Genomic DNA, 26025 nt, shown 5'->3' with positions numbered 1-26025 from the left:
GCACTGGCGTGAGGAGCAGCCACAGGGCCACTTCCTGGGAGGCCGGGTGACTTGGCATCAAAGCAGCGCAGGTCACACGAGCTCTTTAGATGATAGGTGTTTGGGTTTTCTTGGTAGACTTTAATGAGAGTCAAAGGAAGGGTCGGACAGGGTCAGAAAAAGCAGGAGGGTCTGCTTCAATGCGTCAATCTGCTGAGCATTTAAAGTATGACTGATAGATGGGACAAGAGATGCACTTGAGCCAAAGTCCAAGACAAACCAAGGGGTTCTCCACAGTACAATCGCTGAGCCCTGGAACCAGACTAGGGTCATCAGCTGAGGGCCGGGTAAAAGAAATGTGGCTCACACACTGAAGAGTAGAGTTTTACAAGGAAAATGGATGAGACCTGAGATCATTACAGTAAGTGAATTGGATCATTCTCAGGAAAACTAATTTATTTTCTCTCATCGAGAAAGGTATGACCTTAGAAAGCCATACAAAACTCATGTGTGTCACATATGTGTGTGTGTGTATAATTTATGTGTGTGTGGTATGTGTGACATATATGTGTGTGTATAATATATGTGTGTGTGGTGTGTATGTGAGATACATGTGTGTGTATGTGTGTGTGTATGTGTGTGTGGTGTGTGGTGTATGTGTGTGATATGTGTGTGCATAATATATATGTGTGTGTGATATATATGTGTGTGGTGTGTTAATTATTTGTGTGTGTATAATACAAATGTGTGTGGTATGTGATATATGTGTGTGTATAATATATGTGTGTGGTGTATGATTTATGTGTGTGTATAATATATATGTGTAGTATGTGATATATGTGTGTGCATATATATGTGTATGACATGTGTGTGTGATATGTGTGTGTGTGTGTGTGTGTGTGTAAGGAACTGGAAATAAAAGGGGATGCTACATTTTGTGGGGGGCAGGTGGTTCAAGAGGACATGAGACTTCAGAATACAAAACTTACGGGAAGAGTTACCATCATGGACAGACAGACAGAGGGGTAAGAGCATGAAGGGAGTTCTGAGCAAGGTTCAGGCCCCAGCACCAGAGACGGCATGACAGTGTCTGAGACACTCAAAGCCCACGTGAATCACGAGAGTCCTTCCTCTGCCTTGTGATGATGGCAGAGGCTCCTAGGAAGAGCCAGGAGCCCAGCTCAGACTCTGATTCCTAAGGTGGAAGTGGGAAGGATGTGGGAACAGCCTGCGGCATCTCTTTGATGTGGACTCTGTTCTCAAGTGAGGTCCTGGCACCAGGAAGCACAATGCCCCTGCATAGTGACTGTCAATATCTGCGAGAGGAGGCCTGAGCGGAGGCTGAGCAGAGACAAGTCCTGGCTCTACGTTCTTTCGGGAAGGATGGGACAGAAGTGTGTGTGGGTGTGGGGGACATGCTCAAGCGGTCATAGATACTGGCAAATAATAAATGAATAAATAAATGATCTAAAAGAAGGTATTGCTCAGTGATAGGGAAAGGGAGGAGGTTACAAGGAGGAGCCTGATCTCACATCGGGGCTTAGGACTGACCCATGCCTGGGACACGGACTACGACTACGTATTGGGCCAGCTATCCTAAAGTGAGGGAGGGGAGGGTGAACTCAGAGCTCTGTCCTGCAGCACCTGCAGTCAGGTGAGCCAGACTGAAGGAAAAGCCTCAAGCCTGACTTTAGAAGGGGCAACTCATGCAGGCATCGGGGAGTTCATACGCAGAAAACCAGCTGCACCCAGAGCTGTCCCCAGGTTTGCCCAATGTGGTAAAAACAGCTGTAGGGTCATATGTGCGGTGCCAACTGATTCTCTGGCTTGAGGGGACCTAGAGACTGGGTGATGTCCACTCTGAGATGGCACAAGCCAGTAGTCACACTCCTCCCCCTCACTGTTGGGGTTTAAGTGTATCCTCTCAGGGGCCAAGAGCCAGGATCTGGACCTCAACCTGCAGTGTTGGGAGACGGGGACACGTTTAAAGGTGGGGCCCAGTGGGATGTGATTTCATCACTGAGGATTCTGCTCTTGAGAGTGGCTTTCCTGTCAGGAGTGGAATATTTAAAAAAAAAAAAAAAAAAAAAAAGCCTGGCTCTTCCTTGGTATGTCCCTGGCTTCCTCACCTCACCACGTTCCCTTACAGATGCTTCTGCAAAGAACCCATCCACCATGTTGGAATAAGGCTGAGAGAGTACTCACCAGAGCTATTTAGACTTGCAACTTCCCAGCGAATTTCTTTTCTTTGTAAAGTTATCAGCGTGAGGTATTTTATTACACTAACGGATAGTTAACTGACACACCCAATATCCAGTGAGGGGACTCCTAAGACAGTGGCAGCTGTTCGTCCTGACCTTCTCTCTTTCCCCGCCCGCCAGTCCCCCCTCTGACTTGATGGGAGCCTGTTGCTCTCAAAGGTTCCCAAGAGCCATGCTCAAAGCTGCTAGATTCAGAGAAGTTGGTGTAAAATAGCCTGGGGTCTAGATCATGGAGCCTCTGGCTGCCCTCTAGAGCCAGGCTTCATTAAAAGCAGTCAGACGCCCCTGAGCCCCTCAGACCAAGGCAGGATCACAGGACACTTCATCCTCTGATAGCACCACAGCACATGCCTTGCTGCCCAGACCACTGACTCAGCAGCAGCCAGGAGCTCGTCAGACAAGAAGGATCTGGGCTCACCCTGGGCCCACACCCCAGGCTGTCTTTTAATAAGATCTTAAAGTGACTTCCTTCAGGGCACATTAAAATCTAAGAATCTTTGGTCTCTTCAGTGTCAGCCTGTGGTAACTATACCTTCCCTACCAGTACCTTGGAGAAAAAAGACACACAGACAGACAGACAGATGAGAATGAGGAGGGGAGGGGAGAAGAGGGAAGGAGAGAAGTAGGAAAAAGAACACAGGAGTTTAGAAAGAAATGAGGAAGAGATTAAGAAATAAAAGGATGCAGAGAAGACAGAAAGTAGACAGTGAGGGAAAGAGAATAATATGGAAGGAATGGACAAAGAGATGGAGAAGAGAGAGAGAGTGGGATGTGAGGGGGAAAGAGAAAAGAGAGGAGAGAGACACACAGAGAGACACAGAGACAGCGAGACACATACACACAGAGAGACAGAGAGAGAGGAGAGAGAAAAGAGACACACAGAGAGAGGGACACACAGAGAGAGACATAGAGACAGAGACACTGACAGAGAAGAAAAAGAGAGAGACAGAGAGACAGAGACACTGACAGAGAAGAAAAAGAGAGAGACAGAGAGACAGTGAGACAGAGAGAGACAGCAAGAGAACGAGAGAGAGCGAGAGAGAGAGAAGAGAAGAGATGAGAGAAAGACAGAGATAGAGAGGAGAAAAGAGAGGAGAGACAGAGACAATGAGACACACACACAGAGAGAGAGAGAGACAGAGAGAGAGAGAGAGAGAGAGAGAGAGAGAAGAGAATGAGAGACAGAGACAGAATGAGAGACAGAGACCATACTCAGCTTGTAAGCCTGATCTTTGACACCTAACGCTTTAGCCAGCAGATGACACTGCAGGGTGGGACCAAGGACCTTGGAATGAGAGGCCTCCTCTTCCTCTGCCTTCCTCTTCCTAAAACTCAAGCTTATTCACGGTTCCTGAAAAAGATATTAAGCCTCGGGATTACAGGCGCTTCGTCACTGGGGGATCAGGAAGAGGAGGGGATCGCACTGAACCTTGAATTAGGCTGAGTGAAACTAATTGAAGCCCTCAATTAATAGGATCAGCTTCCGCCTTCAGGACAAAAGCAAACACTAAGAAGATAAATAAGCACTGGGATTTTCCATCATCCCCCTCTGGTGACATTCTGAGCACACTGACTTCTGGGTACCCAAGGGGCTTTGCGCCATCTGAGGAAAGGGGACTGTTGACAGCGGGCTGGGAACACCAGGCTTGCCAGCCTAGTCTGGATGGGCCTGTCACCTTAGCAGGCTACGTCCTGTCTGAGCTTCATTTCTGGCCTGTGCAGTGGGAACTAAAATAACAACCATTTATTCAGAGAGCCTTGGCTGAGAGAGGTTGGGTTGGCTCCCAGGCCTGGGTTCCCTTCAACCTCCCAGCCTCCAGATGCTCCTGTCAAAGCTCAGTTTGGACGCGCTGTGTGTGGCTCTGGTCTGGGCCCGCCAGCAGAGGGCGTGTTTTCCCCACAGCCTGGGGTTGAGGTGAAGGCTTTCTCTGTTTAAAACCAAGGCTACCCACAAAAGAAGGACTGAAGGAGAGCGCTGTGGGAGGTGCTGAGCCGGTTTAGGAAACACTTGCGCCACCTTCTGGAACACCGCGGTATTGACGTCCCCGTGGACGTAACCTGGTTTCCAGCAGGCATAGTGTGTCTTGAGCACATCTTGGAACCTCTAGGCTCCAACAGTTTTCTTTTCTTTCCTTTCCCTTCGTTTTCTTTTCCTCTCTCATTTTCCAGTCTCCGCTTACTCTTAGTTTGTCCAGGCAGGCTGACCTGGAACTTGCTGTGTAGCGGAAGACCTTGAACTCCTGATAGCCCTGCTTACACTGCCCAAATGCTGGGGCCACAAGCTTGAGTCACCATACCTGGACTTTTTCCTCTTATATTCTTGTATTTCCTGGGATACACCCAGAGTCTTGCACACAATGGGCTAGTGCTGTAATTCTGTGTGTACCCTAGCCCAGCCTCTGGTAATCGCTCTTTACCGGGTTTTGCGTATCTTCTTCTGTTTCCCACGCAAGTCCTTCCCCTTCGCTAGTTTCTTAGGCCAGCCCCATCTGCCTGTTCTCTGCCTGGCCAGACTCAGTCTCCCTGGCCGTCTCATTTAACAGTTGGTAACTAAGTGAGCAGAGGCTATCTATGTACTGTGTTAAAATAAGTCCTTTCGGAGCACTCAGAATAAATCATTTCCCACGCCTGCTTACTCTGTTAGATCACACCATACATTCCCCCAGTTAAATTAAGCCAAATGATGAACTCTATCTTTAAAGGAGATGAGATAATAAGTTGTCATTGTAAACAGGGAAACAGGCTCTGTGTGAGAGCATCACGCCTCAGCTTCCTGGTGCTTCACTAGGTGAAGGTCTCCTTTCTACCCGCACTCTCAAACGCACACAGAAACCAGCCCTTTAAAACTGCAGAGGTCAGATGGAGCAATAGAGAAAGGACCTTCCACGGACTTAAGGATGCTGGGAGTCCAAACCCAAACTTTATGAAGGGCCACAAGCGTGTGACTACAGAAATGTCTTGCCTGCATGTTCTTCCTGAGATCAAAGGATAGGTCTCTGAGGACAGCTCCCACTCGGTCACCTGGGCAGCACCCACTCAGTCTGACTCTCTTTCCCTCAGAGATCGCACCACTGCCCTCTTATTCAGTGGAGTGGCAAGTCCCACAGGGAAAGCCTAATGATACAACGTTGATGTGGGTCCATGCTTTGCCTCACCTCTGGGGTGTGTGAATGCCGCTCGCTCGGACAGAGGAAATGCAGGAGCACTGGGCTAGGCTGCGTTCTATGTTCTAGCCTCGCTGTCATCCTGGTGCCTGGCTCTCAGAACACCAACACCTGCTCAGGGGAGGCGGAGGGCAGCCTAAGACTGCGGTCCCAGAGCTGGCAAGAAGCCAACTCCCGGGAACCTAGAGGCATGGGAGGTCTCCAGCGTTGAGCATGGCGTTGGGGTTGGGGAAATCCGGCTTAGCTGAGGGTGAGTGTCAGGAACGCAGTGGGGACTTCTGTGGAAGACTTACATGGTGTGGCTTGGAATGTCCGGGAAGGGGACTTCATTGACTAAACCCTCGGGCTGGCCTATCTAGATATGTCATTAGCATGGAAAACTGTAGAATCTATGATATGTGATCAGTTGCCATGTTCTTCTTAGTGGGGTGTCAGGGTCACGTGCTCCAGGACAGGAACCGGATTGGGAGCAGAATTAAACGCCTTCGGTTTTCAATGATGAGATTTGCCGGAGTTCCTTAATCTACTTGACCTTCCCAGGTTTTCTGTCTGGTGGCACATTTCCACTTGCCCCCGTGGCAATGGTGTCTGGATCTCAGAAGGTGAGCTTGGTTATCTGCAAGAGGCATTGTTCCAATGACAGCAGTGTCCTGCACAGTCTGGTGACCAGAAGGGAGTCTGCCGAATCAAGACTTCTCCCTTCTTCTTTAGAGTCATTTTCTAATTAAAGAGAAGCTATATCCACATGCTTCCTCACAGTGTCAGTCAGAGTACTTAGACAGGGACACACTGAACAGACCGGCGCAGGCAGGAGCCCGGAGACAGACATGTAGGGACGCACGCTAGCACATTCAGGTTGGGCTTGGGTTCAGACGGGAGGCCTATTACACTCGCTGTATTCCAGAGCAGAGAAGCCTTCTCCACCTTTCAGCTTTGATGGAGCACGAAGTGGAGGAGAGACATTAAAACCGATGGCCAAGCTAAATCAGGTGACAAAAAGTGAGAGAAGAGGGAATGAGGGGGAGGGAAGGGGAAGGGGAGAGAAGAAGGGTTAGCGGGAGGGAAGGGGAAGGGGAGAGAAGGAATGGAATGAGAGAAGGGGGAGGGGGAGAAAATTGAGATGAAGGGAGAGAAAGGGGAGGGAGAAAGGATGGAGGGAGAGAAGAGGGAGGGGAGAGAAAATGAGATGGGGAGGGGGAGAGAAGAGGGAATGGGGGAAGGAAAGGGAAGGGGAAGAGAAGAGGGGAGGAGAGGGAGGGAGGGAAGAAGGGAGAGAGAGAAGGAGGAGGAGAAAGAAGAGGGAATGGAAGGAGGGAAAGGGGAGGGGGAAAGGATGGAGGGAGGAAGGGGAGGGGGAAAGAATAAGGGATAAAGGAGGGGAGAGAGAAGGGATAGAGGGAGGGGGCAGTAGGAGACAAGAGGGGATGGAGGGAGGGAAGAGGGAGGGGAGAGAAGAGGGAGGTGGAGGGAGGGAAGGAGAGGTTTTAGAGGTATACAATGTGCACAGGTTAATTTGCAACATTTGCTTCATCCTTGGTGATGTGGTTTTGTTTGTGTGCTGGTTTGTGTTGACTTTTGTGTTGGGAGACAGGGTTTCCTGTAGCCCAGGCTGCCCTTCCAGCCTTCTATGCAGCTAAAGATGATCTGAACTTCGATCCTCCAGGGTGCTAGAATTACAGTGGTGCTCCATCAGGCCTGGCGTGTGCACTTATGGGGAAAGAAGCGGCCTCCACACATGCTAGCCAATCAATCGCTCTACCAACCGAGCTGCACACCCCACCCCCCAGCCCGCCATCTTTGCTGAGAGCAAGGAAGCCTGGGAGCAAAAATAAACAAGTAAAGGAAGGCCACAGAGGCATCATCCCCCTCCTCCTGGATTACTTAAGTAGGAAGCTTTCTTGGGTACATTTGGGTCTTCTGGAGTACTCCACAAACCAAGAATGCAAGCTGGGGGACAAAAGGGGAGGAAGAAAGGGAGAGCTGGGCTCTGAGATTGGACCTGGCCTAGGAGGATCTCAGTGAGTATGGTGGTCTCTGAGTGAGGCTCAGGAGTGCGACGTCTTCGGTTGGCTGTGGCAGCGGAGAGGACTCGGAGGTCTTCAAGAGCAACTGATGGCATCTCGCCTACACTGACCTAAGCCAAATCAGGATGCTTCTTTGTCTGGGGACTGTGGGCACTGGTCGGAGCCACCTCAGTTTTACCTTTCCCTGGTGCCGGGGCAGGGGAATGCAGACAGACAGGGCAGGTCTTAGGAGCCCTGGAGGTTTGCTTGGCAAAGGAGAAAGGACAATTCCTGAGGCAGAAGTCTGTAGATGTGGATTCTAAAGTCCTGAACTGATGGGGCCTGGAACTGAAACAGGCCCTGCAGAGCAGCAGGTCCCCATTGTTACCATGCTCCATCCGATGCTCAGGAGGTCTCTGAGAGCACACAGCCTTTAAACCCCAGGGCCAGCTGCTCCCTGCTGTCATATAGGAGAGCCTGTGGCCCAGGATTTCCCATCTTCCATGATACCATGCCCAACTTGTGGGGATGATATTGTAAAGTGGTTTTTAACAAACTCTGTTGTTAATTGTTTTAAAGTTGTAATGATTCCATCCGAGCCGGTGAGCTATTCCCCACTGACCTATAGCCGGGCTTCTTTGTAAACACCCACACAGCACATATGTGAATTAGGTTGTTCCATGAGATACAAGTAGCCTTGAAATTACTCTACAAAGACATATCAAAGCTACCAAAAGCAAGTTGGTTAGTGGCTGGGCTGCCGTGGCAGGTACATGAAGCTCTACCGCCACCTAGTGGTCACACAAGATTCATCCCATTCCAGGGCCTCCCATCTGCAGGGTCTCCCCCTCCAGGGGCTGGATCCCTCTAGGTCATACACAAAGGCCATCTTTACGAACCTTGGCAATATGTCACAGAGGGTGTTCCAGTAAAATGTGCTTAACAACAGAACAGACCATTAATATCTTTTATACTTGTATCTCTTGTATCTTTGAAAGGAGAGAGAGGGGGTACCACACCAACACTGGTTCTTATGTAGGGGGCCTAAAGCAAGACAATCGAAAGGAAGGAACGTGTGTGATCTCCAATCCCCTCCCCAAAGCAGCAAGTGAAACCAGGTTTCAAAGAAATTGCAGGGTTTACTGCTCAAACAGAGAGACAGACAGACAGACAGACACACACACACACACACACACACACACACAGACACTCACACACACCACACCTAACACACACATCACATAAACACAGACACAACACACACACACACACACACTCACACATACCATACACAGAGACACAGATACAGTCACACATACAACATATACACATAGACACATACATCAGACATACCAGACATACACACAAACACACATGTATATACCATACACACAGATGCATGCATACACACACACACACACACACACACACTCACCACTCAACAGGGATATCCATCTAGGCAAATGTGTACCTGCGGGTTCTAATCCAGCCCCTGAGGGCCAGTCCTCCCTAGGTGCCCATTTCTCTGCATCTAGCACTTTCCAGACTTGGACGGAGCCTTTCGCACCACTGTTTGGCTAATGCTGTCTTTTCAAGGCCCTCTCCTCAGAGCCCCAGTAAGACTGGTGTCCCAGGCTGCGGAGGAAACAATGGATAGGGCTCCTTCCGCTGCAGCTGCAGAGAGGTTTACATTCCAGCCCTTACTGCCTGGCCTTATCAGGGTGGAAGGCAGGCCCTGGCCCTTCTGTCACACACCCAGCAGCTCTCCTGTGGGGGCAGGGCTTCTGAAGGCCTTCCAGGCAGGGACAACAGGAGCCAAGATGACAGCTTAGACTCAGCTCACTGCCCCTCTCCAGGGGAGGGGGACAGATCTACCCCTAGGACTCCATGGAGACCAGTTCACCCTAGAGAGGTGGGAATTCATCCCCAGAGCCAGGGGAGGAGGGGGGGTCAGGAAACGGAAAGAAAAAAGTAGCATCAAATATTTTTTTTACATTTCTTATTGGATATTTTATGTATTTACATTTCACATGTTATCCCCTTTCCTGGTTTCCCCCTCTACTATCCCCCCTTCCCCTGCTACTATGAGGATGCTCTCCCTTGCCCCCACCCACTCCCAGCTCACCACCCTGACATTCCCTTACACTGGGGCATCGAGCCTTCACAGGACAAAGGGCCTCTCCTCCTATTGATGCCCAGACAATGCCATCCTCTGCTACATATGTGGCTGGAGCCAAGGGTGTCTCCATGCATATTCTTTTGTTGGTGGTTTAGTCCCTGGGAGCTCTGGTGGGGGGGAGGTTGGTTGGTTAATACTGTTATTCTTCCTATGGGGTTGCAAACCCCTTCAGATCTTTCAGTCCTTTCTCTGACTCCTCCACTGTGATACCCATGCTCAGTCCGATGGTTGGCTTCGAGCATCCTCATCTGTATCAGTAAGGCTCAGCAGCAGGTGTGGGTGTCCTGACTGAGGTCACACAGGAAGTCAGACCCTGCTGGCAGAGCTGGGTGTCAGTCATGCCTTAGAGCTGTGGGAGCTTGGGTAGGCCGCTGAGCCTCTCTTAACCTGAGGCTTCACCCATACCTGCACAGTGAAGACAGCTTACTCAAGTGCCACAGGCCTCATGTTGCCCAGTCTATGGCAGCCTTGGGAAAGTGTGTACTAATTGTTCTTTGAAGCCAGCAAGGGAGAGTCCACATCACCCTTGCCACATCAGTTAAAGGTACTGAGAGAGGTCTTTTGTCCACACATCTCGCTAAAGCCCCTCAAAGCAGGCAGTGGCCCCTCACCTTGGCTCTCTCTCCAGTCCTGCAAAACTTCTTCAAAACATGGTTTTCATTTAACGAGTCCTCTCTGTGCCTTCTCGCACACCAAGCTTGAGACCTTGGCATCCGTTAAGGGCACAGGGAAAAGCTTTACAAAGGACAGACTCTTGTACCCTGCCTTGGGCAAGTGACAGGGCACGGGCTGGTGAAATCCCCGGTGACTTTCCAACACTGCACATCAAAACCGCTGTTCCAGATTCTTTTAAATGGTTCCTTTAGGATCTAAATCCACCAGCCGTTGTTTCTGTCTTCTACGAATTCTCCTTCCACTGATTATGGTTACTCCTCCCTGTATCATCTGTATAATTAGATCTGGCCAAAACACTTGGATGAGCCATGTAAATAGATAAAATTCTCACATTGCAATATGCTCTAAGAAGGATCTAGAACTTTCTATACGTGGATAACGTATTAAGGGAGGAAACTATCAGATTCCCTGGGGCAGAGAAAGTTCTAGATTTCCTAGAGTCTTCTGGAATTCTGCTTGAGCCTCTGAGACACCATGATGTTAGCCAGTGATTGCCACGTATGGCTTGCGTTTTCCCTGCAGATATCTGGGAATGTCTGCAGACATTTTTGGTTGACATTTGGGAGTCCTCACTGGCAGAAGGTCAGGAGGGAATGAAGGACACAGCTGGACATCCTAAAGATGGGTAGACCAGGCCTTCCCCATCCCAGTGAAAGACTGATTTTCAGCTCAGCGTGTTAACCAAGCAAGGTAGGGAAAAACCACTTAAACTGAGAGTTCAGGTAACAATGTTGACTTTGCAAAGTTAAGCCCCCACAAGATAGAAGTTCGCAGAGAGGAAACAGAGCTGAGGGATGGGGAGAGACTGAAGCCAGACATGGAGAGCAGGAAGCGTCGATGCCTGCCATCCAGCCCTGGATTTCCACGGCCTGCGCAAGGAACAGTGTCGTGGTTCAGCGGATGTTCACTGCGTGCCAGGAGTCTCCTGCTCAATTTAGTCACGATAACCGTAAGAGTGTGGATGAATGCAAACGCAGGCAATGAAGGAAACGGATCTGGCCGTGCGCAACCCTCCGGCTCAGGAGGTTAATGAGGTGAGGTCAGGGAGGGCCTCTGGGGGCCTCCGGGTTGTGCATGGTTGACCTGCAGGAAGGGCGCCCAGGCATCCAAGATGGCTGGCTGGGTAAAGGCCCTAAGGTGCCGCAGGCCTTGGGTGTGAGGAGTGGAGAGAGGGATTGGGGAAAGAAGGATTGGGGAGATGGGGAGCACGGGGTGGAGATGGGGAGCACGGGGACCACATCCTGCAGAGCCTTTGCAGTGAGTGAGTTTATTCTCAGTGTGATAGGAAGTTTCCGGAATCAAAAGTCCCTGGCAGCTTCCCGGTAGGAGGGGACAGCAGAACAGCCTCCGTGTGAACCTGTGTGACAGTCCCCATGGATGAAAAAAAGAAGGGCCTGGGATTGGGCTCTTGACAGGGTCCGACTGCCATCCCAGTCAGAGTCCATGCAGTACAGCCACCAAGTCCCAGGCTCCGACCCCACAACCCCTCCTAGGGTTACTCTCCAGGTGCCAGGGCAAGAGAGTGTTTTTGATCTCCAATGATACAGCACACGGGACATGTGTTCAAGTGGCACTTTATCTCCAGGCACAGGGTACAGGGCACAGGCACAGGGCACGGGGCACAGGGCACAGGGCACAGGGCACGGGCACAGGGCACGGGCACAGGGCACAGGGACAGGGCACGGGCACAGGGCACGGGCACAGGGCACGGGCACAGGGCACAGGGACAGGGCACGGGCACGGGCACAGGGCACGGGCACAGGGCACGGGCACAGGGCACGGGCACGGGCACAGGGCACAGGGCACAGGGCACAAGGGCACAGGGCACAGGGCACAGGGCACGGGCACAGGGCACGGGCACAGGGCACGGGCACAGGGCACGGGCACAGGGCACGGGCACAGGGCACAGGGCACAGGGACAGGGCACGGGCACGGGCACAGGGCACAGGGACAGGGCACGGGCACAGGGCACAGGGACAGGGCAAGGGCACAGGGCACAGGGCACAGGGCACGGGCACAGGGCACAGGGCACAGGGCACACAGGGCACAGGGCACGGGCACAGGGCACAGGGCACAGGGCACGGGCACAGGGCACAGGGACAGGGCACGGGCACAGGGCACGGGCACAGGGCACGGGCACAGGGGCAGGGACAGGCACGGCACGGGCACAGGGCACGGGCACAGGGCACGGGCACAGGGCACGGGCACAGGGCACAGGGACAGGGCACGGGCACAGGGCACAGGGCAAAGGGAACGGGCACAGGGGCACGGGCACAGGGCACGGGCACAGGGCACGGGCACAGGGCACAGGGCACAGGGACAGGGCACGGGCACGGGCACAGGGCACAGGGCACAGGGACAGGGCACGGGCACGGGCACAGGGCACAGGGACAGGGCACGGGCACAGGGCACAGGGACAGGGCACGGGCACAGGGCACAGGGCACAGGGCACGGGCACAGGGCACAGGGCACAGGGCACAGGGCACAGGGCACAGGGCACGGGCACAGGGCACGGGGCACAGGGCACGGGGCACGGGCACAGGGCACAGGGCACACAGGGCACAGGGCACGGGCACAGGGCACAGGGCACAGGGCACGGGCACAGGGCACAGGGACAGGGCACGGGCACAGGGCACGGGGCACAGGGCACAGGCTCCCACCTGTTACTAAGGACTCCACTCATTTACTCAAATGTTTGGCAGGTCGTGGCTCTGCTTACCAGAAGCCCCCTGGTCTTGGGAAGCCCCTGGTCTGTTTTGTGTGCACAGTGAGCCATGCATAGAGACACACGGCGAGGCTCGAGGAGTGTGGACTGCACAGACAAGGTAGACACCAGGACTGTGTCTGAGCGTCCGACAGGCCTGCATCCCTTCCCAACAAAAGTTCTCGGCCTCAGATGTCCGCCACAGAGGTTGGGAAATGCTGTGTGCGTTTAGTTTCAGCAATGACCCTGCTGTTACATCAAATGAGCCCACGACTGACACCCACAGGGAGGAAATGGAGGTGAGAGGTGAGGAAAGAGCGTGAAGACATCCGTGGAGGCCCAGGCGCCTGTCTGCAGCCCAACCTGCATGTCCTGGGGTTGCAGAGGGACCCAGGCTCCCAGCAGCAAGTGTGCAACTGGTACAGAGCTGGGTCCTCCGTGACCCTGCTCTCTTTTTATACTTACCAAAGAAAATGCAATGTTTTAAACTCTGTTTATATACATGTGTGTTACACACTTTGCTCACCTGTCAGTCCCTATACTTTGATCACATGTGTGTCAGTGCACTTTGCTCACATGTGTGTCACTGCACTTTGCTCACATGTGTGTCACTGTACTTTGCTCACATGTGTGTGTCACTGCACTTTGATCACATGTGTGTGTCACTGTACTTTGTTCCCATGTGTGCCAGTGCACTTTGCTCAAATGTGTGTCACTGTACTTTGCTCACATGTGTGTCACTGCACTTTCCTCACATGTGTGTGTCAGTGTACTTTGCTCACATGTGTGTGTATCACTGCACTTCCTTCACATTGTGTGTATCACTGCACTTTGCTCACATGTGTGTGTGTCACTGCACTTTCCTCACGTGTGTGTCACTGCACTTTGCTCACATGTGTGTCACAGCATTTTGCTCACATGTGTGTCACTGCATGTTGCTCACACCCATCCCTACACTCCTCCCTCCTGCTCCTCCCTCCTCAGTGATTCCTTTCTCCCTTCAAACACTGCATCTTCTGCTTTCTTACCAGGCTTGTTTAATACAGATTTAAATGTGGATTCTGCATATGAGAGAAAACGGCACTGTGTGTTTCTCCTTCTCCCTGACCCTCTTATGCTCTCTCCAGACCCTTAAGTTCCATCTCTTAAAGTTAAAAAAAAAAAAAAAAAGTCACAGGGGCTTACAAGAGAGAAGCCAGCAGATTCTTAGCCCCTCACTAACCATGACAGGCAATGACCAGCAATGACCAGCAGAGGGCACATGGCAGAGGAAGCAAAACCCCTTAGGAACACAGAAACACAGGGCTGGGAGTGAGCTCCAGGCCCACTCCTAAGAGCAAGTGCAGCCTCCCATGCAGAAGTCCACCAGAGTGCTGCGCCTCCCACCGTGCACTGACCAGTGCTCCTCAGGGCTTGCTTCTCTGCAGGGATGTTGACTGATCCCTTTTGCATAGCACATTTAAAACATAGGAAGACAACTCCTGTGAATCCTCTCCAAGGAAGCAGATTATATTTCTCTGCTGCTTTCTCATCTCCCCTCCCTCCCCTCTCCTCCCTCTCCTCCCTCTCCTCCTTCTTTACCCTCTTTCTCTTCCTCCTTTTCCTCCTCCCCTAAGCCTTTGTCCCTGGTGGAGATCAAACACAGGACCTTTTGCACACCAAAACCTCAGCCCCTTCTTGACGCCAGCCTGATTCTCATCTCCACATTAAGAGTGAGTATTCTTTCTTTCTTTTTCAAATGCCATCGAATGTCCCCTAAGGAATGCATTGATATGGTGGGTGTGCCCAGCTGCTCTAAGGTCCTGCCTTGACTTCCCTACAATAAAGAACCTGGAATTGTGAGCTGAATAAACTCTTCCATCAGAGTTGCTTTCGGTAGGGTATGCTATCTCAGGAACAGAAACATGGCTGAGAAATGGGGCCACTGCTGTGATAAGCCTGACCGTGGCTTTTACACTTGTGAGCTAATTTGTGATGTGACTGTGGACGGATTTGGTACATGGGGCTAGAAGAGTCACTGAATGCTGGAATCAGAACTTAATTAGCTGTTCCAGTGTGAGCTTGGGAAACAGGGAGGCTGAGAGTGCACATGAAGGATTGTCCAGATCAGACTGGACTAGTTGTAGGCATACCTATGGAGGACTGCCTTAAGTTAATTGAGGTAGGAATACCCAGTCCACTATGGGGGGCACCATTCCCTAGGTTTGAGCACTGAATTTCCTAAGAGTAGATAAGGCTGAGATTGTGAGACTTCAGAGGGGACAAGGAATAAAGATCTTGACTTTATCATGAGCTGGGCTAGGGGCCATTGGTGTGACATTTTGGCCAAGAATCTGGCTGCATTCTGCTGGTGTCCTAAGAGCTTCTGTGGGATTAAGTTTGAGGGTGACAGATGATGTTGTGTGAGGAAATTTCGGGACGTGAGGACATTCAGGCTGGGAGAGCAGCAGTGGTTCTTGATAAAGACACCAGTGCTCTGAAGTGAAAACCCAATACAGTCCTGGGACAATGGGAAGGCTCTCCTGAGGTTAAGATCCCACCCATCAGAAGCTCCATCTTGTGGGATATTTGAATTCATTTAAGGAAAGACTAAACTGAAGGGATTCCTTGCTCCTCAAAATCAACTGCCTGGGAAGGTGTTTCCTTGGGGTCAGCACACAGAAGTTGTGGTCCAAAGGGGGCAGCAGAACCCGCTACATACGAACCGCATTCTCCTACTGCAGCCATATTTGTCCATCTGTCTGCCTGACTCCGGTGTTGATGGTGAATATGGACAGGAGCTCTGCATAGTACTGGCCCTGAAGGCAGAGATACAAGACTGAGAGCCACGGAGAACAGCTGAAGCTGGGCAGTATGTGGCGGGATTGGGGTCCCTGTACCCGAGAGGCCGCTGTATGAAGCCTCCATTGCAGCGGACCCTGGAGACGCCTAAACCTAGGAATGTCCACTAAGGAAGCTGCTGTGGGTATGGAGGACTGTGTGCTTCACAGAGCAGGGCTGCAGGGGTGGGACAGTCCAAGACCTTAGCCCAGAGGAACACCACAAGCTCCGAATGCTGGACACATGCACGGCTGCAGGGTTTTGTAGCTGCCCTGCTGAGTTTTGGTTTTGCTTTAATCTCACTGTTCCTAAGCCACAGTTCTTCTCTTTAGGGATAATAATGTTTCCTCATTACCATTGCAAGTTAGGACTGTACACCTTAGTTTTGATTTTACAGGAGTTCACGGTCAAGAGACTATGGACTTCAAAGTATCGGGACTTGTAAAGACCAGGGGGCTTTTCAAAGTTGGACTGGTTTACATTATGAGGTAAGGCCTAGGGAACAAGAGAGGAAGGTTATCTCTTTAAAGTGGCAAGTTTGGGAGTGAAGTTGTGGTGGTCAGTTTTAATTGTCAGCTTGACACAACCTAAAACCACCTAGGAGAAGAAGGCCACTTGAGGAACTGCCTAGATCAGATTGGCCTATAAGCATATCTATATAGGACTGAATTAAGGTGGGACAATCCAGGCCACTATTGGTGGAACCATTCCCTAGATTTCAGTCCTGACTTTTGACACAGGGTTTGTTTTGTTTTGTTTTTTGGGGGTTTTTTTGTTTATTTGTTTGTTTTAAAAAGCCAGCTGAGATCAGGGATGTGTGCATTAATTCATTTCTCCCTGCTCTGTGGATGGGATGTGAATAGCTACTTTAAGTTCCTTCCTCAGTTTCCCTGTCATGATGCTGCCTAATCTGGAAGCGTGACTGTGTTGTGCTATTTCCCCCCTCTAAGAGGCTTCCACCTGAGTATTTACTCACAGTGGTGGAGATGAACCTCAGACACCCAGGGCATCCTTGAACTCGCTATTTAGCTGAGAATAAGCTTGAACCCTGATCCTCCTGCCTCTGCCTCTCAACTGCTGGGATCACAGAAGTCCACCTTCATGCTCTATCCTACCCTCTTTTTTTAAGCTCCTCGTGTCCATAACCAGGGGCCACCAAAGATACAGAAGTAGACTGTGATGACGGCAAGGACAACTGTTAAAATCAACCGACCCCAGACGTCTCCGTTGTCCAGTAAGGAACCTTTACTCCTCATTGGCCACGTTTCCACAGGGAGGATTCTTAAGGCTCATGCTGGCTCTCTCTCACAGGAGGAGGTGAGACCTGCTCTGGAATACCTGTTCTGTCTGGGAATCTGCTTTCTGCCCTGTGTCTGACTAAACATCTCAGTGAGGGCTGCCAGGCCATTGTCCCACTCTACATGTGAACCGTGTTCTCCTACTGCAGCCATCCTTGTCCATCTCTCTGTCTTGACTCTGGTGTTGATGGTGAATGGGGACAGGAATGGGGTAGCTTGACCTAGAGGTGGGACCTTCCCGGTGTGAGCTGGTCTCCACCTCTGATGCCAAAGAGCAGATCATCGGTGAAGACACTAAGTGAGCAGCTCGTGTGTGCAGCGGGAGTCTCTTCATTGATGTCAGGCACAAGCAGCTAATACTGCTGGAACCCGGTGCTTTCAACTCGTGTGCTTGTATAAGAGGCACCACCAGCCAGCCACTGTCCCGGGCTAAGACTGAAGGATGGGAGGGGGAAATGGGAGGGTTGTGTTCCGTTTCCTGTTGATAACTACCACCAAGCAGGCTTCTGACCAGAATTCCAAGACATGGGAGGGCACTTAGCCTGACAGCTGGGAAGATTCTCCAACTGGTGGCTTAGGGAGGCTGTCAGAATTCTGAACCCTGGAAGGTGCTCGTGTGAGGTAGACTGATTTTCTAACAACGTCTTAGAGCTTCAAGTTCACACATAAAAGATAAGAGATGAGGGTATTTCATAGCAGTATTGTGCAAGTTAAATTAAAAGGCTCATGTATGTATGTTTTGTCGATTCTTCTGTTAACGTTAAAAAATTGCAACAACTGGTCTTACAGTTCAGAGGAGGGAAATGATATCTATCAAGATGTTCCTTTCTGGGCCTGGAATCTTCACGCACACATTCCTTAGACTAGAGATCGGCCCTTCCCATGTACCAGCAGCCTGAACCCATTTTGATGTAATCGCTTCAAATCCCTGACCTGATCCCATGGCCTGAGAACCGCCGGCCTAGAACCTTGGTCTGGAACCATGGCCTGGAGTTGTGGTCTAAGAACCATGGCCTGGAACCATGGCTTGCAACTGTGTTCTAGAACCACAGCTTGCAACCATGACCTGGAACCAAAGCCCGGAACCACAGGAAAGAAGCAGTCGCCTCGCTTTCTCCTTTCCCTTTATCCTTAACAGGAAAGAGCTTAGAAGTTACCACCCACTCACCTCCAACCTTTTCCAGTTGTGGCCCTGCTAAGAAAGAAAGAAATTAACTAAACTTACTTAAAATTTGTTTATATCAGGGCTGGAGACATGACTCCGTGGCTAAAATACCTTCTACACAGGCGTAAGACCCGAGTTCATATTCCCAGCAGTCGTGAAGAAATGGCAGAGAGTATCTATAACTCAAGGTAAGGGAGGTAGAGGTGGGGCGATTCTGGGGCATGCTGGGATAACAGAGGTGGGGCAATCCTGGGGCATGCTGGGAAAACAGAGGTGGGGCAATCCTGGGGCATGCTGGGAAAACAGAGGTGGGGCAATCCTGGGGCATGCTGGGAAAACAGAGGTGGGGCAATCCTGGGGCATGCTGGGAAAACAGAGCGCAGGGATCCTAGGGCATGCTAGCTAGCTTATCTAGCCAAAAGCGGTTTAGTGAATAAGCTGTCTCAAAAGTTAAGGTGAGAGGAGATTGAGACAGACATCTTGACATTAGCATCTGGTCTCCACATGCATTTGAACACACAAGTGTGCCATGCGCACATGCATGTGCATAGGCACACACGCACATCCACACCTCCTATAACAAACACAAAGTTGTTAGCCTCTCAGAGCTTGCTAATCAAGATACCAGACACGACCTCTGACCTGCATTTCTCCTCTTATTCTCACCTCCTGAGCCCACATAGGAAGGCTGCCCTGGCTCTCAGTCAGCCTTCCCTGCCAACTCTGAGGTGGAAACAGTTGTCTGCCGAAGGGTTGGAAGTCCCTGAGGCAGGCTGACACTCTTAGCTGAGCCGTGTCTAATGCCGAGCAGGCTGTGACTGACAATCCCCTCTCCCGTGCCTTCACACAGCATGGTTGAGGTTATGCATGGGTGTTGCAGGAGGCAGGCTTCCTGCTGTGAGGGAACAGGTTCAGGTCCTATAAACTGGCTTCTTCTGCCCTTTACCTGGACCCTGCACCTCAGAACAGGCAGAGGCGTTCTTCACATCACTAGGCAGACTGGATTTAGGTCAGTTCCCACAAAGAACCACAGGAGCACACACCTGGGAATGTCCCAGAGCCTCTAATATCTAAACCTTCTGGTTCTGCCACGCACACAAGTTACTACTATCACAAACTGTAATAGTATCACTATTACATCTCACTCCCAAGATGACCTTTGCACTGGCTTTTAGGTCAGCATGAAGCTGACCAGTGTGGAAGTTGGATGGCAACTTACAATAGTTTGCCTCTGACCCCGGGAGATCCAGATAAAAGGCTTAACTGGTCAAGCAGTTTTAAATAGTTGCCTCATGGAAGGTCAACCATAGAAATCTAAAACTAATCACAATGCAGAGGAAAAGCTCCTTGTGACCCCCTACCCCACCCCCACTTAATTATGTCTATAGCACAACCCAGCTCAGGGACTCGTGGAAGAAGAGGGGGCTGAAAGACTGTGAGAGACAGAAGACCGGAATGTCCGCTGTGAGATAGTGTCTTCTAAATACTACAGGGATGCTGCACCTATGTAGTCTCAACAACATGGCTGCCTAAGCAAGACCTACACAGTGACCATACCAGTTGACATCCAATATGGATGGGGCAAGTCTTACAAGACCCCGCCCCTAGGTGAATAGCTACAGGAAGTTAATGGCTGCTGAGAAAGGGGGACTTATCTGCTCTAGTGACCAAGCAGTCAGCCTTAAATACATGTCCATATGAACAAAAGTAAATGGGCTCACCAGTGTGTGCGTGTGTGTGTGTGTGTGTGTGTGTGTGTGCATGTGCGTGTCATGCCTGTGTGTGTTTGTCTGTGTGTTTGCATGTGTGTCTGTGTGTGTGTCTGTGTGTCTTTGTATGTGTGTCTATGTGTGCATGTGTGTCTGTCTGTCTGTGTGTTTGCATGTGTGTCTGTGTGTGTGTCTCTGTGTGTCTTTGTATGTGTGTCTATGTGTGCATGTGTGTCTGTCTGTCTGTGTGTTTGCATGTGTGTCTGTGTGTGTGTCTCTGTGTATCTTTGTGTCTCTCTGTGTGTCTGTGTGTGTGTCTCTGTGTCTGTATGTGTGTGTGTGTGTGTGCGTGTGTAGTTGGGACAGAGGAAAGAGTGGAAATTGAGCAAATACACGACTCATAGAATTCCAAAAACAGAGTAAATACCATAAGCATCAAAGCAAGTTTCATAGGAGCAGCTGGAAGGCGTGATTAGACAACACAGGTGTTTAGCGTCCCTTCTGTTGCTCTGGTAAAATGCTCTCGCCAAGTGCAGCTTGTGGAGAAAAGGCCTTACTTGACTCACACTTCCAGAGCAGTTCATCATCATCCGGGAAAGTCAGTCAAGTCAGGAACCAGAAGGTGGGACCACTGATTACTTAATGCATCGACCAGGGAAGCCCCTGAGAGCCATAAGTTCAGCAGAAACCGTGAAAGGGGCTGCCTGCTGCCTGGCTTGTAGGTTGGTGCTTAGCTAGCTATCTTACACAGGCTGGGGCAACCTGACCAGGAATGGCGGTACCCAAAGTGGTCAGAGTCCTATCAACTAACAATCAAACCTCTCACAGACACACCCACAGGCTAATCTGATCTGGGGAGTCCTTTCACGTAGACTCTCGGGTGACCCTAGACAGTGTCAAGGTGACAGTTAAAACTGATTAGGAGAGGAGGCAGAGATACGCCCTAGGCTCTGAGCACTCTGCTCTCCCACAGGGCTGGGGTTCAGTTCCTACTCACACAGTCTCTAACAACTGTCTCCAGATCCAGGGGCTTGAAAACCGTCTTCCAGCTTCCACGGGAACTGCGCAAGTGATGTACACACACACATATGCAGGCAGACACACATATACAGAAAACACAGGTACATACATAAAAAGCTAACTAGGAGACGTGGTTGTGCCTGGTCCGTATGTGGATCCTCGGCTGCTGGCTCTAGTTTTTGCCAGTTTCACAGTTTTCACAGCCTCTCTGCATTCTGCTCTCCCGTCCCACGTCTAGGTGTTTGTGTCAGGGTGGATCCCAGGACATTTCTGACCTCCCTGTGAGCCTTGTGCCGGAGGCTGTGCGTGCTAGGCCAGCGTTCTAGCACCAGGCTACACCACCACCTGGCAGAATCAGCATAAGTGAGGAGGGCTTGGGCTTTATGGCTTCAGTCTATCGTGGGGTGGGGGATAAGGGCATCCAGGAAAGTGGCTCTATCGCAGTGACATGGTAGCCAGAAGAAGTGACTGTAACCCTCAACCCCAGTGACCAGCCTCTGCCAGGCAGCCATACTTATAGCCTATAGTATTCAATGTGCTCTGCTATGCCTCGCTGGTTTCCGTCCTTTCCCCAGCTTGCACAACTATACGCACAGCACCTACCCTCTGAGTGCAGCTGTTTGGGATCTAGCTTCCAAGGGCGGGTGAGTCAACACCGACCATGCAGAGGGATACTCAGAGGGACATGGATCCCAACGAGATGTCATCTGGAACCTTCTAACATGCAACAGTGGATTGGGGTGAGGGTCAAGTCTTGACTGAGACTGGGGATCACATCCAGTAGAGTCCCAAAGGTCCTTGATGACATGTCCTGCCAGCAGGTGACATTCATGCAAGGGACACCCCAAAGGACAGGGAGAGACTGAGGGGAGGTGGGGCATAGCAGAGTCCCTTAGAAGGCCACGGAGACTGACCCAGACCTTGACCATTAGTTCACGTTCGTTGAAGACTCCAGAGAACCAGTACTGTGTTATCTCAAAATCACGCAGTGGCTCAGGCTGTGTATGCCTGAGGCTTGCTAATGACCCAAGTGTGCAGGGGATGGAGGGGAGGGCTGTGAGGGACCTAAGTGAGAACATCTGTCAGGATTGAAATCTAAGGGCAATGGTTTCTATTATTTCACTAACAGTGCGGTCTCGAAAGGCGGGGGGGGGCGGATTAAGTGATTACCCAAATGAATTTGTACATTACACAAAGAACGTAGGTGTGCCTGGCTCTGTGCTCCCTCCCCGGGACCACGTGGCTCCCCCATCCCTGCCCTAGCAGCCAACACTGGTGCTCTGCTCTCTTTTCTCCTAAGGAGATGCAGGCCATCTACAGGCCTTTCCCCAGCTGCTGCAGAATGACTGACATCTGGACTCCTCTCCATCCTGCCGTGAGGGCCCATCTGAAGCTTTGGTAATCACATCCTACTGAGTTCACAGGCTGTTGCCAAAATGAACAGCGCAGGGGTTTGGCAAGTGCACTGAACCACAGCGAAGGGATTACAAAGTGCAAACGGAGTCCTGAAACTGCTATGACACGGAACAGCCCATTTAAAAAAAACCGACTCAGGCTCAGACAGGGCCTGAGCCTGTTGCTTCTGGCAGGTGGCTCAGGCCACACCGTCACAGCACCTTGACCCAGGTGGCGGTGGCGTTTGTGACATGAAGAAGACAAGAGATACCCGGAGAAATTGATGTGAGATCATAGACGATACAGGAGTGAAGGCGAGCTGGGAAAGTCACCCCAGGACTGAGGACTCTGGGGTGTAAAGCCAGAGCATCAGTGTAACTGGTGCAGTCCTCAGTATAAGGAGCCAAGTGGTAAGCTCAGAAGTGCCTCAAGCACACTCTGTGTGTGTGTGTGTGTGTGTGTGTGTGTAGGGGGGCGATGCATATGTGTGTGTGTGTATTTGTGTATGTGAGTGCACACATGTCTACATTATGTGTGCACAAAGGGGTCATAGTATAAATAACCTTGGGTGTCAGTCTTCAAGTACCTTCCACGGTTTTTTGAGACAAGGTCTCCCTTTGGCCTGGAACCTCACAAAGCAGGCTAGGCTAGCTGGCCAGCGAATTCCAGGGATCCATGTATCTGCCCTCTTGCCTTAGATGGGATTTCAAGGGTGGGCCACCACACCTGGCTTTTACAAAGCTTCTACCGCTCAGTCTCAGGTCCTCACGAGTGCAAGCAAGAGCTGTAGTCACTGAGCCATCCCCTGTGCCTTCCCCTGGTGCTTTGCAAGAAGGAACTGCAGCTCTCCAGGACTGATGTCCCGATAGCGATGACAAAACTGGGCAAAACAACGGCTTGTTCATCACACAACAAAAATCTCACCATCATGACAATAAGCCGGGTGGGTGGCCAGCAGCAGCCAGTGCAAAATGGAATTCCTTGGTGACAGCCTCAGCTGTGGAGGCCTCTTTACCTGCTCGGAGCAATCATGGAAGCCCTGTGCTCTTTCCGTATTGGCTGAAAATGAGAGAGAGCTCGTGGGAGTCAGTTGGTCCACGCTGCTCGTGTGCTTGAGTCACGCCCCATCTGTATGACTCCCATCTGTTCACATTCTTGGACAAACTAAGACTGTTCCACAAACCCCCAGGAGTCAGTGAAGTTTCTGCTAGGCAACTGTTCATCAGCAAAGAAGTACAAATGGACGCCACGGCCATTCTGGTTCGCCATGAGAGGCCAAGCTCATTTTTATTAACATACATTCTGCATTCTAAGAACTAGTAACTTCATATTGTAAACATTAAGCATTACAGAGTTAAAATTCAAGGCCACATCATATGTTTGATTGTCTCTTTTATGTGTGTGTGTGTGTGTGTGTGTGTGTGTGTGTGTGTGTGTGTGTGTGTTGTCTTTGGCTGGCCGAGGTCAACTCGTAGTGTATAAATGCATAAGTTATATAATTATTATATAAAAAGAAAAAAACCATTGACTTGTAGACTTCGTTCTGACGAACGCACAGCGTTCGCGACTCATTAAGGAAAACTGGAGCCCACCTACCCACAATGCCTGTGTGGTCTCTGACCATGGTAGCCACCAAGGTCACCTCTCAACTGCCCCCTGTGAAGGACAAAGCCTCCATTGAATACTGAGGTCCTGAATTTTTTAAATATCAGACAATTCCAGTTATGATTTCCTTTTCACAAAGAGACATATTTTTGGTTCTGAATACTACTGCTCCCAGTCCTCCACAAATCTGTGTCCTTTCTTACAACCCTGGCAGCATCAAACATCTTGACTCATGCTCTTTGGTCCCAAGATGTCCTAAATTCAGCTGTGGTGGCTTGAGCAGCTTGCTTCTATTTCTCTCTTCCTCTTCCTCCTTCTCCTCTTCCTCCCCCTTCTTTTCTTCCTTCTTTTCCTTCTCTTCCTCCTTCTCCTCTTCCTCCTTCTCCTCTTCTTCCTTTTCCTCCTCTTCCTCCCCCTTCTTTTCCTTCTCTTCCTCATTTTTCTTTTCTTCCTCCTTCTTTCTCCTCTTCCTCCTTTTCTTCCTCCCCCTTTTCTCTTCCTCCCTCCTCCTCTTCCTCTTCCACTTCCTCCTCTCCCTGCACTCCCTCCCCCAACCCCTGATCCTCTATCTCTTCCTCCATTTCAGTCTTTCTTCTATGATCACATACTCACAACAACATGCACATACATTCCCCGCCCACCACATGGCCCACATTTCCCGTAATACTGAAAAGGTGATGAGACGCTGGGTCATCTTCACAGTTTGACAGAGCTGGCAGCTCCCTATCAAATGGAACGAACCTGATTTCAATGAAAACAGCAAATGCCAGCCAAGAAAGTCCACAGCCATTGTGGTCTGCGGAGGGGCTGCCATCTTTTTTTTTTTTTTCTTCTTATTTGGTTTGGATATGTTTTTTTCTGTTTTTAAACACAGGTAGTTTCCCTTCAAATGTCATCACACGTGATGGTGTGTTAGGCCAAGACTGTTACAGTCCTATTGCTCTCACTGAATCCTGGTACAAGCAAGGTCCCACACTCTACAGTTTGTACACTACTTAAGGCCACTTCCTTGGACAGTTGTTCTTCTCGGTCACACTTTTCTACATACAATGTCTTTGACAAGGGTGGACCACAGGTTATATGTCCATGTACAGTATATTTTGAGCTTCTTCTATTTCTGTAGTAATACTTGGGTGGTGCCCACCCTCCCCTGTGAGTCTTTGGTTTTCTTTCCCGGCTTCCTTCCCCAGCTCTGGCCAACCGTTTCCATTCCTCAGGAGGCACTTTCGATTTGTGTTCTCTGAGTTTGTGGTGATTGCTAGGCGATTGTACACTGTTGGGAAAGGCCTCTATCTGGTCTCTAGTAGTAGGTGCCCAGGTGAGAGGGCATATGGCTGGCTGGGAGCCTAGTGTTCGGGTAGATGCCCCCAGTCGGCGAATTCCAGTATGGGTTCGGGGTAGCAAAGAAACTGGAAGATGTGACTGGGAGGGCCGGAGGGTGGGGGGCCACAAAGTTCATCTTCTGGGGTGGGTGTGATAGGAGCCCATGTGTGCAGGTCGGAGGGGTACTTGTACAGGGATGACTCGGGGGGATGGGGCTGCAGGGCCTGGGCAATCCCGTGGAAGTCAAACTTGTAGGCATAGCGCTTCCCGTGCACCTTGGTCATGATGTTTTTGTCGTAGTAGTAGCGGAGGGCACGGCTGAGTTTGTCATAGTTCATGTTGGGCTTGCTCTTCCGCTCCCCCCAGCGCCGAGCCACCTCATCCGGGTCTGTCATCTTGAACTCCCCGTTGGTGCCTTCCCAGGTGATGCAGTTGGAGTTGGAGCTGTCAGACAGGAGTTCTAGCAGGAACTGCCACAGCTGGATCTGGCCACTACCTAATGATCAGGAGGAACACAAAGCCAGTGAGAACCAAACTCAGGAGGCTCACTCTTCGAGGGCAGACCTCCTGATCAGGTCTTGTCCCCGACCCTGGCCCCGTATATCTGCTTCTGGGCTGTTGCTACTTTTGATTCTTGGCTCCTCATTTATCTAGAGAGCAAACATTGGCTGGACAGGAAATGCTCCACACCCAGATGTGCCAGGCCACACTGATGAAGGGGACCA

The 26025-nt window shown here is 50.8% G+C and overlaps 1 protein-coding gene across 1 annotated transcript in view; it reads right to left on the bottom strand.

The window, feature by feature from the left end:
- Positions 1 to 24807: 24807 nt before the first annotated feature.
- Positions 24808 to 26025, bottom strand: part of Erg (ETS transcription factor ERG) — a 101219-nt gene continuing 100001 nt past the window's right edge. Inside the window, 3 exon segments of the mRNA XM_032899365.1 lie at positions 24808 to 25444; positions 25447 to 25470; positions 25473 to 25796. Coding sequence (XP_032755256.1) covers positions 25278 to 25444; positions 25447 to 25470; positions 25473 to 25796 — 515 coding nt within the window. The 3' untranslated portion in view covers positions 24808 to 25277.

The sequence above is a fragment of the Rattus rattus genome, chromosome 4, assembly GCF_011064425.1.
Source record: "Rattus rattus isolate New Zealand chromosome 4, Rrattus_CSIRO_v1, whole genome shotgun sequence".
Lineage (NCBI taxonomy): Eukaryota > Metazoa > Chordata > Mammalia > Rodentia > Muridae > Rattus > Rattus rattus.
This window is presented reverse-complemented; position numbering and strand designations above follow the sequence as displayed.